General features: G+C 47.2%; 1 protein-coding gene across 4 annotated transcripts in view; it reads right to left on the reverse strand.

Annotated features, from left to right (window-relative positions):
* Positions 1–7,571: 7,571 nt before the first annotated feature.
* Positions 7,572–15,909, reverse strand: part of LOC142590155 (uncharacterized) — a 71,936-nt gene continuing 63,598 nt past the window's right edge. For 3 of the 4 annotated variants that reach the window (XM_075702045.1, XM_075702047.1, XM_075702048.1), the window contains exons 2-3: positions 11,550–12,160; positions 7,572–9,948 (exon numbers count right to left, since the gene is read on the reverse strand). In XM_075702045.1, coding sequence (XP_075558160.1) covers positions 8,176–9,948; positions 11,550–12,155 — 2,379 coding nt within the window. In that variant the 5' untranslated portion in view covers positions 12,156–12,160 and the 3' untranslated portion in view covers positions 7,572–8,175. Of the gene's footprint in view, positions 9,949–11,549; positions 12,161–12,247; positions 12,352–15,909 lie in introns of those variants that run through there. The other variant, XM_075702046.1, reaches the window with a different exon arrangement.

The raw sequence follows: 15,909 nt of genomic DNA on the forward strand, positions 1-15,909 counted from the left end.
TAGCAATGGCCTGGTCATCTGTTGGCTCCAGGCTGAAGCTCTCCTTGTTTGGCCACTGTTGGTTACACTGGTTTGTTGATTACAGTGCTCTATTGTTCATTTCATATGTGTGATTAGAGTGAGTGCCAGATTGGATGCCAAGAGAAGGAAAATGCTGCTGATAATAGCAAAAAATTAATTGCAAGATGACAAGATTAGGAATTTGCATTCATGGGTGCTTTTGATTTATTTTTATAGCAAGATCTCTGGAAGAAGCCTTTGGTTCACAGTAGACTGGTGATGACTGTCGTCATTGTCATGCTTTGATGTGGAAGCAAGGGAGTGCTATACCAGCTGTTTATTTTTTCTCAGCATTTTATTGGTGCTTGAGCCACGATTCCGTTCACGAGCACAGTTGTGACTAAATCCACTTTCTTCATGTCAAGCCCACTTCCCTCAGTGTTGCCAACCGAGTAACATTTTTTAAAATACTACTAAACTTTTTCATCGTTAAATTGAACTTCGTTTCAGTGCTTCCCAAAGATTGAAAGAGAGAATTAAAAAGCCATTGCTTTTGAGCATTGGACTTAGTGACCTCATAGTTCACACTGAGCAAATTTTGTTTGAAACGTTCACTTGCTAAGTGAGAGTTGTATCAAACTCTTTTGTTGCACCAGTAGTTTAGATGTGTCTTGTTATCTATGATGTTCGATATGAAATACCATTTGCAAGGAATCGCTGGCATTCTGAGGTGCCAGAAAAGACAACTGTGTTGTACGTAGTATTAGGAAACCTAGCAACAATATTGACAATGTGATGGACTCTGTACGGAACTAGATGGCTAATATTGTGGGCTTCTTGACAAACCTCTGTAAAGGTGGAGGGGGCAGGCTGACCTTTAATGCGTGTGTTTTACAAGCTGCTAGTTTTCTTACTGTAGAAATATTTCAGGCTACTAGATGCCGCACCACATATGCACTCAGTGTGCTTGGTTTCTAAAACAGGATCTTCATAGGCCATTTCATCCCTCTTGTTTAGCGCACTGTGTCAAAAGGCTTGCACCAGAATGTGTGCTGTCATTGTTCCACTGTACCTCTGAAATTCCAGATGTGAAGCATGGTGGTCTAGATAACTACCACTCAGCTCACTTTGACATATCCACATTTACACTGAGCACGACTGTACTGCAGAGGTGCAAGAGGACAGCGAACGACTTTTTGAAGCCAATATCGCATGCTTTAGATAGGAGACGTTTGCAATAGCCAAATCCACAGAGTTCAACTTTATTCACCGCGCCCGGGCCAGGGATTACGTAATGAGTCCAATTCTGTACCTTCTCGCTCTTCGGCAGCGGTCAAAGCAGCGCTCTGTCTACTATGTCATTGCCCGGTCATAAGTGATGAATGATCACAAAGGAATAGAATCCTGCCTGGAAACAAAACCTTACATTACGCCGCCCTACACACGTGTAGAAGAAGTACTGACATGATGTTTTTGTTATTTTTATGTGGAGAATGGAGGCATGTACCCTCCGAGCCCTAGAAAAAAAGAAAAAAAAAACACCAGCACGCATCGGAGCACCTCAAAAAATGTACTTGTGCTTGTTTCTGCAAACCACTTTTGGTACCCAGGAAGTGCGTGCATTGCGGTGCTGTGTTGCGCCGGCTTGCTTTGTTCCTGCAATCGCTGCTGATGCCGCACGTGAATGCAGCCAGAAGAAATACGCGTAGCGCTCTTGTTTGTACTTTTTCTTTATGAGAAACGTCATCACACCTAGCAGTGCTACAAGTTGGGCTAGTTGGTTGTATTGTATGTTCTTGGTATTTCTTACTGAGCTATTTTGGAACACAAAGCACAGAGCAGGACACAGGCAGGAGCACAAACTAACGACTGTTTTATTTCATACACATTAGCATTTACATTCACATAGAGTTTGTGTTACCCATGCATATAGAATAGGTAGATAACCTAGTTCGCTTCTCCTGTGTTTTACATTGCAAAACAGCATAGTAAGAAAATGAATAATCAACACACTTAACTTTATCACTACACAGCGTCGGCAAATCTTGCTTTGTGTCAAGGCGTCCATAGAATGTCAGTAACGCCAGGTTCGGCCTTTCGAGACTAACTTTTGTATAAGGTTAAAATACCTCATAAGTGTTCTCCAACATTCACAATTGTTAAGCTTGATCCTTTTACGTGCAAGAACATGTGGTAGCATTTCTATAACTTTGGAAAATGTGTGCCTGTACTCTTTTAACCTAAAATACTCCAAAATTCTGAAGAATTTATTGAAAACAAGGAAAAAACACTTCACTTTATTTTTCTTACTATCAAATTTTGCACAATGTTTTGTATGCTCATATCATTAAAAGAGGGAGTGACGTATACATGCCATTGCAGGAATTTTGAGATTAATTTGGGTTTGTGTTAATCCTGTGCGATTGTGACATTATGCATTGTGTAAAACAGCACTCCAGACACCCACTCTCGCACAACTTTTCGTACAATCAATTGCACCAATTCTTTCTGTTGTGATCTTTTAGACAGTTTTTCAGTGTCACTGTAGGGACTCACCAGATCTCGCATGAAGCCAAGGACAATGGAAATTGTTTTGCTCTTCAAAAGTTCCTGGTCAGTGTGTCTACTTTGGTTTTGAACCAGAGTGTTGCTGTTATGAAACTTTTTGTTCTGATAAATGCAACAACACCCTTCTATTATTGAATGGTTGTTTCTCTGCTGGTGCAAGGTGTGGTCCCACTTTGTTAATTTGCTGCCTGTGACAATTCAATTCAGTTCATTGCCTCCTGTAATGGCTGCACTTTCTGGCTGGTAATTCCACTGAGCAGCTCCACCTACGGCTGAACATTTGTTCTGCTCTAAAGTGTCCAGCTCTACCATTCCAAGTTTGTTGAAGTGGAAAACACAAAGGTCTTGGTCAGAGCAAAGTGTTTCCCACAAACCGTGCCAAAAAAAGAACAGAAAGTTGCAGTTCCGCCTGAAAATCGAACCACTGATTGCGATAGCAATAGCAGCCATATCAACTTGTTAGCATCACAGTGGCCGCATTTTGATGGGGGCGAAATGCGAAAACGCCCGCGTCCCGTGCATTGGGGGCACGTTAAAGATCCGCAGGTGGTCAAAATTAATCCGGAGGCCCTCACTGCAGCGTGCGCCTCGTAATCAAATCGCGGTTTTGCCACGTAAACCCCACGGTTCATTTCAACATGCAAACATTCGCTTGCTTACTAAATTAACAAGCATGGTGTCGGTGCGCGCAGCAAATATGAACACATCACACTCTATGACCGCGGGCACTCCCTGTCAAAACACTGCCTTCAGGAAGCGCGGCAGCAGCAGCGAGCGAAGTGACCTTCGCGCTCTCTATCGCTTCGACGCAAACTGAGCGCCGAGAACACGCAGCACGCACAAAAAATACGAGCCGTCCACGCATCTGGACTCTGCCCCCAACGCAGATCGCTCACGATGCGGCCGCGCGACTGTACACGGTTGCCACATACGCAGTTGCAGCTGGAACAGCCCCCCCCCCCCTCTCCCTCACAACGTTGGATGTCTCGAGCGCGACGCAAGACGGCACGCTTCTTCTCCGCTTTCTTCCGTTTCGCACGGGTGAGATCGAGCTGCGATCGTCGACTTCCCTCGCCCGCTTTCACTTGCATGTACAGCATAGGGCGCGCGGCGACAGTGCTGTCACCCTTGGAATTTATACGCAACATCACGGCGACGCCATTGGCAGAAATTCACCTCGAGTGTCCATACAATTGCTATCGCAATAATAAAGTTTTCATAGAGTCGAAGTTCACCACGACAATTCACTATGCGAGAGGATAAAAAGGACCAGTGGTGCCGACAAATTTCTCTGAGCTGTACTTTCGGTGAATTGTCTTGTTTATGGGCCGTGCAATAGGGATCTTTGAGACCGAATCGAATACAAATTGAATAGTGCCAGAAGCAAATCGGATCAAGTCCTTTTCAAACAGTTTTCAAATATAGAACAGCCATTATCACAATTATTATAAAATGATGTTCACACTTCAATATTTTGAAAGCTAGCAATTTTTTGTCGTGACATAGTATGTTATGAAGCATTGCACAAATGGAGCATTACAAACAAACAAGTAGTTTCCTTGCATGACCACTTCAGAGAGTGCAAATGATTGCTGTACAGCCTGTTAAGTATGGCTACCCAAGTATTAAAAAAATATTTGCATTTGCAAATATCGACTATTCGATTCGAAGTCTGAATCGAATAGGACATTATTCGATTCTTTATTCAAAAGTTTCGGATGTTCACATACCCCTAATTCTTTATATATCAGTACATCAACACCGTAAGTGAAGGCTTTCATGATTTCTTGTTCACGTTTGAATTTTTCGCATTGCGAGTTTTCCCTTAAAGGCATACTCGCCCAACATTTTTCACTTGTAGATGTTTTTGGGGTAAATGAAAGTCCAAACCTTCTAAATTCTCAAAAAAGTACAGCTGTGCATCAGAGCACCGTCAATAGTTGACTATAGAATACTAGATTCTATGAACCAGTGGATGTGCCACAACGTGATGGTACATTGAATCGCTCTGTTTCCTGCAATCACCACGGCTGCCTTATGTGAGTGCAGCCGGAACAAATGCACGCAGCACACTTGTCTAATTTAGTATGAGCAACCCCATCACATGTGACCTCATTGCTACACGACGTCAGCAAATTTCGCTCTGTGTCATGGTCACGATAATGCTGACGGCACCAAGGTTGCATTTCAGTGCCAATTGTAGTATCAGATTAAGATGCCTTATATCTCTGAGCATTTATGCTTGCCAAGTCTCGTCCTTCTAAATACATAAAGCACGTGGTTTCTACAGTTTCAAAAATACTATGTGCCAGTACTCCAGACAAACAATAGTTGATCGGTTTATGCCGGTTAGGTATTCTTTAAAAAGATTATTTTCATTCATCTGGCTGAGTAGCCTGATAAGTGGAGGAAATGACAGACATACTGCTAGGGTAATTCTTTGGTTTCTTTAGAATGCAATGTACTCCTCGTTGGCAGACGGTTAACTAGACCCTGGTGGAGCCTGTCAAAGTCCTTGATGTCGCGGACGGCTGGCGCAGAAGCTTCAGGATGGCACTGCTAACTGTTCCTGCATCTTCTCTGGCCTGCCTAGCTCCTCTCATTCGAGAGCAGCCGTTCTGCAATTGCCAAAAGCATACTTTGCTGGAACAACTGACTCACCCCATTATAATGTGCAGATTCAAGCAGAAATGTAACATTCATAAAAAACTTGGTCCGAGAAATAAAATAATTGCAGTTTCACCTGAAATATCAAGCATTGACAGTACAAGCTACGTTACCGTACTGCATGCACTAAACCTTGCGCAGTTTTACGCGGTACCTTTTTCTCTTGCCTTGGGGGTAGCTTTTGCCTTTGTTTTCCCACTAAAGCCGAAAAGTGTTGAGGAATCTAGAGTAGGCTGCAGCGAAATGGAATGCGCATACTAGAAAGTGTCTTGCGTAAGCATCTGTGGCCGCATGCACTGCTTATCAGCAGGATACCCTCGTAATGCTCCTGTAACTACCGAGGCTAAAATTGCAGTGCTCCGATGAATGCACTCGACAGTCATCCCGACCTCTCGTAACTCAACTCCACTCAAAGACCGGCACCATTTCCTTTCAGACATACCCAAAGAAAATACCTAGCTATAGGGCAAACAGCCGCTGCGCCTACCTGGTTAATTGCAGGCAGAGAAGCGAGTGCAAGGCGTGCTTCCTGCGACAAGACATGCTCCATTCCTCGCCTGGCATGTGCTAGAACATAACGAGAGTTGCAGTGGGAAAGAACCTGCCGATTTGACTCTGCGGCTGGCTGTGGTGTTGTGCCTGCCAAGTACAAGGTCGCAGGTTCAATTGCTGGCTGACACAGCTGCTTTCAGAGTGGGATGTAAAGTGACGCGCATCCAATTTTTCCAGCGTCAGAACGCAGCTCGCGTTAAATTTCGTGACACGAATATAACCTTTCGTGCACCTCCTTGAAAACCCTTAACTTAGAAAACGAGATTCAAGGGCCCTTAAAGCTTGACAATAAATGCTCCTTGAATTCCTCGAAAACTGGGGTTGGGGGCAACTTTCAAACATTCAGAGTAACCAACTCTGCATAATGACTTGCACATGGACACTTTCTATCGAAAGAAATCCTAGATATCTTATTTTGAGAGTGTCGCTAAACAATTGCAATGTGCAACCAGTAACATGCTTGTTTAAATCACCGTTGCCATCGTGGGGCTCAGCAAAGTCAGATCAAGCAGCCACGCCGCACCATTTTGTTATATTGCTAGTTGGTTAAATAGAGCCATCATGGCTCCATTTTCAAGCCCTAGGCTGTCAAAATGTCTGCTGGAAAGCGAGTTTCAGGCATTTGCCTTGAACACGAGTATCTTTGGATGAAGTCAAACACTACTAACCGTTGTGCAGAAGGCAATTGTGATTAGCATCATTACAATGGGGAAGTCAACTTAGAAAAGCGATCTGAAAAACCTTGAAGCATGTGTCCGACTCAGCAGCTGCTTAGCTGCAAGAAATTGCATCCATGAAGGAGATTCCACTGTTACTCAATGTATGTGTACAAATAAGGTTTGTTCCCCTCCTTGAATTTTGAGTCAAATGCACTCAAACCCTGATGTGACAAATTTTTTGTTCATTTTTTTTGCTGGCAGCAAGCTGAACAACTATGCGCCACTGCAATTGCTGCCGCGTGCGGAGCCATGTGCAATTGTGCCGTGACCAGTTCTGAAGTGCTGCCTATCCAATAACTTTGGTGGCATGGAGGACGGCATCGTTCTCATTGCCAATGACAAAAGACGTCAACCGTGACAAGTGAATTGTGCGTGCGCTCGTCCTTTCACTGTATTTTGCGACGGCAGTTGGCAGCAACAATGAATTAAGTGCCTAGCAGGCAGCCGCATGTATGCAGCGTTTCCAATTTGTTTTTTTCTTTCGGCATCACATTACGCTATACAGTAATCGCAATACAGTAAAACCTCATTATAAAGAAGCCGAAGGGGGAGGCAGAATTGTTTCATTACATCCATTATGTATGTACTGCACTATGAAACTTGGGGATTCAAAGGGGAATTTCACTTAGTTTGTTACATCCATTATATCATTATGTCCCATTTCGTTACCAGGTATAGCTATATATACATTTTGTTTCTTTTTCTGAGAAACTGAAAGTCCCCCGTCGCGATGCGATACTCGCATATCGCACTTTGGGTGAATGTCAAAGAACCCCAGGTGGTCAAAACTAATCTAGGAACCTCCACTGCAGCCTCTCTTATAACCCACTGTAGAGTTTCAGGACGTTAAACACTATAATTTAATTTAACGAACACAAGGTCGTTGCTACAATGCACGCTGTATAATTGCCTTGATAGCACATTGTAAATGCATGTCCAAGGGCGGAAAGTTTAGGAACATTTGAAGCTGCATTGTACCTTACAGTGGAACTTTCTAAAGAAGCACTAATTCTATAGAGCAGCTACACAGCAACACTAGCAAGGGATAAAAGCCACAGGAGACTATTTAACATATCTACATCTTTATTTACATGGTTGGTATTAAGAGTATCAGGTAAAGATATTTACATGATATGAAAGTTTTTTGATGCACTCGCACACATACACAACATACACACCACATGACTTTGGTATTTCACAGTCGTGCAAACAGAGTCTCCTCCATGGCACGAAGCAAGCCGTAAATTGATAAAACTGTTCCACACTTAGCCACCTCTCGGTGCTGCAATGCAGTCCGAAGCACACCTGATGATCCTAAGTCGTCACAACAGTGATAAATAAAAGAGATAAATTGATGGAATCGTCCTGAGAAGACTTGGAAGTCACTGACTTGGCCGTTACGGGAGCATAGGTTAAAAGGTGTCGATGGCTCAACGATAAATACGACATGGATGAGATTCAGGAACCACGCATGGGATAGGAACACTATAACGTCATCAGCGGAGGCAGCTACAAGGGCGTTCGCTGGAGAAGCAAAGATGAGGCTTGTGGCAACTCCGCATCAACACATGACAAGAATGCGGTGCTCGTGTGCGCCAAAGAGCAACACCGTAACGATACTTGCACTTGGCTTAACAACAAGTGTCGCAGGGAAAAGAGGAAAGAAGTCCTAGTACATGTCCATACTGGTCTTCTTGCCAAGGTATGGTGCCGTGCGCTTGTAGTTTGTCGAGCTGCGGGGTGACGCCCGGCGCGAGAATCCCGAGCTTGTCGTTCCAGTGCTGTTGGAGTTGTACCCAGATCCCGAACTGAGTGTGCCCGTACGGTATGGCTCGCGCTTGATGCACATGAGCACGTTGTCCCTCAGATACGTCCAAACCTTGCGGGTGCAGGAGAAGCAGAGGAATATGAGAAGCCCTTCGAATGCATTAAAGAGGACAAAGAGGTACCACAGCGCTTCGACATCGAGGTATCCAGCAACGAGACCCAGCGTCCAGGTGAGGCCCATCATGGTGGAGAGCCGAACATAAAGACTGAAGTTGCGCCTGGCAGCGCTGCCAGAGCGCTTGACGCTGGACTTTGTCGAACTGATCACCATGATGGCAGTCGAGGTGAAGAGAGTGATGTTAAGAAGCATCAACGCACCAGCGGGGCCAGCGAAGAAGATGAGAAGGGCTTTCCGCTGCCCAAACCAGCAGCCGTGGCGCCCAAAGAGAGGTCTCAAGTCCTCGGGCATACCAGAGGCACGGTCGTCAAAGAAGACGGCAAGGCCAACAATTATGGCGGGAAGGGCCCACGAGGCAAGACTGTAGAAAAAGAAACGTCGCCACTGCGTACCGGAGCTGACCCGCAGTTCTCGCGTGGCAACACGCAGGGTCCGCCACACGTCGAACGCCATCGTGCTCATCCAAAAAAAGGATGCGAGGAAGAAGAAGTACGTGGTGACAGCGGACGCCTGGCAAGCTCGTGCGGGTGGTTCACCGATCATGCCAAACAGAAAGCTCAGGTAAGCAACGAGAAGCGATGCTGAGAGGCAGGCAAGGTTTTGTCCGGAGAGGTTCCTCACATCAGGCACCAGGAAGAACACAACAAGGTGGGCCACGAGGCAGGAAATGGACACACCTAGTCCCACAGCGGATACATAGCCCATGGTCCTGGAAAACTTGGCTATCTCGTTGGTTCCATTGAAGATGATGCATACAAGGGCCCGAAGGTCGCCTTCCAGCAAGTAGCTGTCGGGAGCAAAGTCACGGTCGTAGCGCGTGGCGTAGAGGTAGCCATTCGGCCGTATCATGTACTCTCCCTTGTTCAACATCGTCTTTCGACATGCGAGGAACTCCTGGGTGTAGAAGATGGTACCATTGCCGCTCCTCGGCTCAATCTCATTTTCATCCTTGATGCACTTGTCACCGTCGAGGACGTAGCCTGTCACGCCACACAGAACGTTCCGGCAGACCTTGTAGAATGGGTCGTACAGCTCTCCTTTGTTGCAAAGCCTCTTTTTGCCAACAATGTTGCCTGCTGATGGGCTGACATCCATGAGGATGCTGAAACTGAAACCGCGGGGGCTAACGAAGCTGGTGTCGCTGTAGAAGCCGCAGATCTGGTGTGGAGCAGTGTCATTGTTGCAAACCATGCACTCTGGGTTGCGGTAGTTCACACCATAGACGTTGATCACCGACTGGTATGACTTGCACTCCTTTTCGGTCTCCGTGCCGGCCCAGCTGGGATCACATGTCGACACAAAAGAATTGCAGGTGTACACGCTGGACAGGTTCTGGGGCGCATACTCCAAGACACAGGCGAAAAACCGTCGGAAGTCTCCCGGAGCAGTAAACCACACACCCCAACTGGAGTTTGTGGGATCCAGCTCAATATTGTTTCGAATGTCCTCGCCCGTCATGTTGATGAGGCCGTAGAACTCCTTGCAATCAAGGTTCACCTGCAGAATTGCATGGTAGTATGTAAACAGCTGCACCACTGTACCATTAATTTACAAGTGCAAATCAGACTATGCCTCTAGTACAAATAAAGGAACATGTTGCTAAAGTTATTCAACCACTATTAAATCTACTGATTCGAGTAAAAAATTAACGGTGCACTATTACTACACTGGACCTTAATGGACTGCAGTGGCCCAGTGAAATCAAGCGACTGACACATATTTTTCTTACGGTGCTAACTTTGCAGCAACGCCAATTGATCTAGTCATGACTTTGCCATATGATAATGGCTCCACACAAGGTAAAGCTTTAACGAGTAGTTGCATACCCAAATTACTACTAAATTGCACGCACTACATGGAGCGGGAGGACAGGACAGATTTTCGAGAAGGCTAACTAAGAGACTGACATTTAAGACTAATAAAGATGCACACTTAAACTTATATGTAGCACACCAGTTTCTCAGTTCTAGACTGCCACATGTTTACACAGTTTTCATTCATTGGAGGCCGCCAAAATGAACTGGGGTGTTGAAAATTGAATCCGAGGTTTCATTCGTACACCTCAGCTAAATGAATCATTCACAAATGATGTGAACTAAGCTGTCAGATAACTTGGTAACACAGGCCTTGGTAGATTTACAACACATCCCAATTACAACACATATACACAGCTAGACACCACCATTCTTGAATTCATCCTGTTTCTGTCAGACTACCTTTTGTTTAGCCATTACACTACCTCAGCGGACTTAACACAAGTGTGTGGCGTCGTGAACATGGTGTGCCAAAATGAAATGAGAAGGGGTTAGCAGCAGGGCCTGCATCTATAACAAAAAGCTTCTTACACTAAAACTCATTGTAAAAGAGGACGTGAATGGTGACAGTGGACATAACATTAGCAAAGGTGGCCAGCCAATGACAAACAGCACTTACAAATTGATAACTTTGCAAATTTGATCCCAGGTCTGCATTTTAAGCAGCAAATTTTCCTTGTTACTGCACTGAAGTAAAGTTCCATGAGGAGGATATCCAGCTTGAGATATAAGTAGAAAATTTAAAGTTAAGTGATGTCTCGCACTTTTTGAAGAGCTGCTGTTTCAGTACATCAGGTTAAGTGTTCCTTTACACGCTGGTACTAAGCGCAAATGCAGTCGGCCACGAAAGTCTGCGGGACACGAGTGTGGCAAGAAATGTGAACCTCTACTCTGTTAAGGCATGACCGTGCTTCGAACTTAATGGGTCACTCACTACATAAGGTTGCAAAAAGTACTCCAGACTGAAGCGTTGACTTTGATCGGTTGATTGATCAATTGGGTTTAACGTCCCAAAGATGGGGATGTGAGTGACACCTCAGTGGGGGGGGGGGGGGGCTTCGGATAAAGTTTGACCACCCAATTCTAAGTTCACAAGCATTTTTTTTTCTTTCTCCATAGCCTGTGACCTCGTGCACGGCAGCCGATTGCCATATATGGCCACTGCCACATATATAGCCTAATATAGAGCGACAGCTTTCTTCGCATATCCCGTGTCCCGCAAACATCTTTTCGGCCGACTGTATGTACACGTGCAGAAGAAACGGCTTTCGAGAAACTCCTCACCTGCCAGCGGCGGGTGTCGTTCAGGTCGTCGTTGCAGGCGGCGCAGTACACGTTCGCGTACGTCACGTTGGTCCGCGGCGACGTGACGGGGGCCATGCCGTTCGGGTCGGTGATGCGGGCGTCGGCGCCGCGCTCGCACTGGACCCGCACCTCGTCGGGTCCGTCCCAGCCGGGCCTGCAGGCGCGTCGGACCCAGGTCGCCTGCATGTCGCTGCGCACGCGCACGCACTCCCACTCGACCGCGGGGCGTCTGCCGTCGGACGTGGCCTCCAGGAGCGCGGGCGCGTCGCGGCAGCAGTCTCCGAACTTGACGCACGCCGCGTCGCATCGGCACACGTTGGAGCGCTGGAACGGGTTGTCCGGGTACGAGTACGGCGTCGTCGCCGCGCCGGACCAGTTGCCGCTGCCGTTTTCGTAGTCGACGACGAGCTTGGAAGGCCTAGGGGCACAGGTGTCGTTGCATCGCACCAGGCTCGCCTCGGTGTCCCCTTGTCCTCGGCAAGGATGGCTGCCCAGGATGGCGATGGCCAGGAGCAGCAGGACGGTGACGGCCGCCCGGACGGGATGGGACTTCGCGCTCCCGCCGCCTGCCAGCTGCCTCCCCATGGCTCCTGTAAAAAAAAACATAACGACAGGCTTAAGTAGGACCTTAGGACGTCGCATCGTAAAGAGCTAGTTTCTACAGCAGGTCTCACTACCTCGGATGAATGAGTTGACGTGAAAGTTCGTCAAGAGTCAAGCGTAAAACATGACAACTAAGTGCCAACAGTCAAACTATCGCGCCGCGGGTGCGCGTCTGGCAACAGTGCGCGGATACGCGTTCGAAAATAAAAGTTCGCACGGTGAGCATTTTTTTTTTCTCTTCCTTTTTTCTTTTCTTTTTTAGGAAATAAGGACGTTTAATCGGCGGTGAATTTGTTACTTATTTTACGGACTTCTGCGGTTTGGTGGCAGTTTGTCCGAATCATCCGCTGTGCCTTTTCGTACGGTTACATTTAGCGGATTCCAACAGGCGGGAAACTTCGTAAACTCTGCGTTCGTTGCGTCGTCGAACAGCCGTCGACGAAACCGATCGCCCGACAGTGCTAATTTTTTCAAGTTTATTTAAATGAGCCGGCCGTGATTTCTCCTCCGCACATCGACCAGAATGTAAGCCCATGCGTCACATATCCTTTAGAAAGTCTTGTGAAAGTTTTTTTCCCGCGGCAGCTTCCACAGCATTCAACACGTCCTGCGGATGTTTTGTTCGTGAAAACAGCCCCAGCAGACGCGCCTATTTCCGCCAATACCATTCGAACGAGCGACGTTTTGATTTGGCGATGCGCCAGAAGTGAGTACATGCCGCCGGCGTATTTAATGCGTACGCACTCGTAACTCGGAGTATTTGTTTTTCGATCACGCGAATACGATTTCAGAGATATGGCGCCCGCCATGTTGCGCGGTGCGATTAATGCCGGTCACGGTTGTTTATCAGCCTTCGGCGGCGGTATAGCTGGGGCATATCGACCAATCGGTAGACTTCTGGTGTGATTTGTATCTAATACCATATGACGCTCGTCCTCAAGCGTTGAAAAGTAGACAAACACACACAACAAGCAGAATTCAAACAGGACAATCAAGATATTCGTCTAATGTATAAGCTGCCGTACGTTGGTGCTCTCATTCAAAATGAAAAAAAAAAAATGATTCCACGCGCCAAAAACGATTATGAGGCGCATGCCGTAGTGGGAACTCCGGACTCGTGTGTTTTTTTTTCTTCGTTCTTTTTTTAAGCGTCTATGTATAAATAGACGAGCGTCTTTGCGTTTCGCCACCATCGAAATGCGGCCTGGGTCGAACCCGTGACCTCGGGTTCAGTAGCGTCTCGCTGCCGGCGGTTTTCTCCGTCAATAATTACGGTAACACGCAAGTTCGTGTCACTCCTGTGTGTCTAACTTAAAGGAGTACTGACAGAAGAAAAAAAAATCGTCTCGTCTTTATTGGATAGCTGTCGCTCCAGTAATACGCTATTATAGGAGCCTCAATTTCTCGATGACGCAACAAGTAGTTCATCGCGTTACCTTTTCATGCGACCACTTCAAAGTACACGCGCCAAGTGAAACGTCACTTGCGCCGCGAAATCAAGCGCACATCTTTCGGCGACAAGCGGGATCTGGGCATTGCCAAATTCCGCCATGTTGTCAAAATTGGTAATGCCGGCATTTCGAGCCAGTCAGAGAGGCCGTACAGCAGCCCCCTAGAGGCCTCTCCGATTGGCTTTAAAAAAAAAAATGCTGTCATTGCGAAATTTGACAATATGGCGGATTTTGGCAATGCCCAGAATATAATATATAGCACCCGCGTCGTGGCCTTTAGCCACAGATTCAACCACCGCACCGGTAGTACTACGCCATGGGACCGAGTTGTTTGTGATATCACGTGACCGTCACCTCCGTCTTCGGACGATTACGTGAATAGCCTTAATTTTGTATTGTTTTTTCTCACGTCCGAAGTCGTGTTGCACTTGCCACACGTTTTGAATGGGTCGCACGAAATAAATGGTGCTGTAATTAATGACGCGTGGCTTTCAGGGGGAATTGAGGCTTCGCGTTGTAACCGTGGAGTCGACGGGCACGTGAAAAATTCAGAGGCGATTCACCGGTTAGTGCGAGAAAAATGCGTTAGCGTTACGTATCGCCTCTTTGAGGTTTCTCGGATCCACGGTTTCAAGCGTGCCCACCCCACTGCAAGGTGTTCCACGCATCCGGCGTCCCACACACGAATGTAATAAAACGAAAATAAAGAAAAAGAAAAACTACGCAAGATTTTCGTGTCAGTACTCGGGTCACAGTCAACTGTGCAGGCGCGGTAACGGATGTCACGGTAGCAGATTAGTGACCGAAGTGTTGCGCAATGATCTGTCGTCACGTCAGGCCGCGCCCGTGAATTTCGATGTTAGTGCAAGCTACGCTATCAGCGCTATCTTTTTTGTTGTTTGTTTGCTTTCCTGTGTTACATTGGGAGTAGCGGCCGTCTCCGATACGTCACGGTCTCGGCCTATACGTACGGGCCTCGTGTTACGTGCTTTCGTGACACCTGTGTAATTTTGTACCGTTCGCCTGTATTACGCAATACGCTGCCAGGTAATTCTGACTCGAGCCGCGATCGCTGAGCTCCAGTCGAGTCTACTCCAGTCGCATTTGAGGGTGTCTCCCAAGTGGGTTGCATTTTCTCGGCTTCGATGTAATGCGCGTGATTTTGATGGCGTGCTGGGGCACTTGACACGGCGCGCTTCCGGGCATTGATTTGTGTGTATCTGTTGGTCTAACCAATCTGCAAAAGTAAACACTGCCGACTGTGTCGTTTGACAAACACGGTGCTTCCAAGCATAACACGGATGGCACTCGGTCCATTTGCTTACAAGCGCCAGCCAGCCTATGGGCGCCGAGTTGCAACAGCACGCAGTTTGAAACGAAATCGACAGCGGTAGCGTGCTTCCAGTTTGAGCGTTGCCTGCTCGATATGACTTACAAGTAATGGCGCTACCATGGACGTAGTCAAATTCGCCATCTTGGCAGCTCTGATTGGCCCGTAGGACTGCTACGGCCCATCTGATTGGCTGAAAACGCCGCCATTGCAGAATTCGACAATATGGCGGAACTTGAGTGTAGCATTCTAAGACTATACCGTAGGACGTAGTCAGTGGTCAAGAGTCTTTGATGGCTGCGATGCTCTGCAGCGCCAGCGAAGGCATAAAAATCTGTGGAAAACAAGGTCCTAAACGTGGCAACAGGCAAGGGCGCAGTGAAACATTTTTAATGCTGTGACGTCCGTCGCGGAGCGAAGCAAACAGGAGGCGGTGGCTCACGTGCCAAACGTCTGCGTGTTGTTTGCGCTAAGAAAAAAAAAAAAACTGCTACGTAGCACGTCAAACTTGCACGCGGGTCGCTTAGTAGCTTCAGCCGTCGGCGACAAACACAGCTGCTATGCCTACGACGCGCATCGGCTTTAAGACACGTCGATAACATCGCAGCGGGGCGGGCACGTGCAGACGGAGCGAACGGCCGGGCTTTTTCCCACGTGCTAGCAGTCACGTGACACGCGCGGTTCCTGGCTCGATCGTGCATGTCCCCGGCGTTGGTGTTCTTTCTTCTTCATTTCCCAGCAGGAATTAAGGGTATGCACGTAAGCGCCTGTGTGCCCGGCAAACAGGCCTGCCGCAGCCGTTCACCCCTCAATTAAGTCGCATTTATTTCGGTTGGCTCAACGACGGGGCGCTTATAATGATCACGAAGGGTTTACCTGAAAGGTCAGGGTCCTGCCGGGTGATGCTGTGCGATACGACTTTGCCGAATCAGCGTTTTTTTCCGACAGAGGATTG

Source organism: Dermacentor variabilis, chromosome 8 (genome assembly GCF_050947875.1).
Source record: "Dermacentor variabilis isolate Ectoservices chromosome 8, ASM5094787v1, whole genome shotgun sequence".
NCBI classification, from domain to species: Eukaryota; Metazoa; Arthropoda; class Arachnida; order Ixodida; family Ixodidae; genus Dermacentor; species Dermacentor variabilis.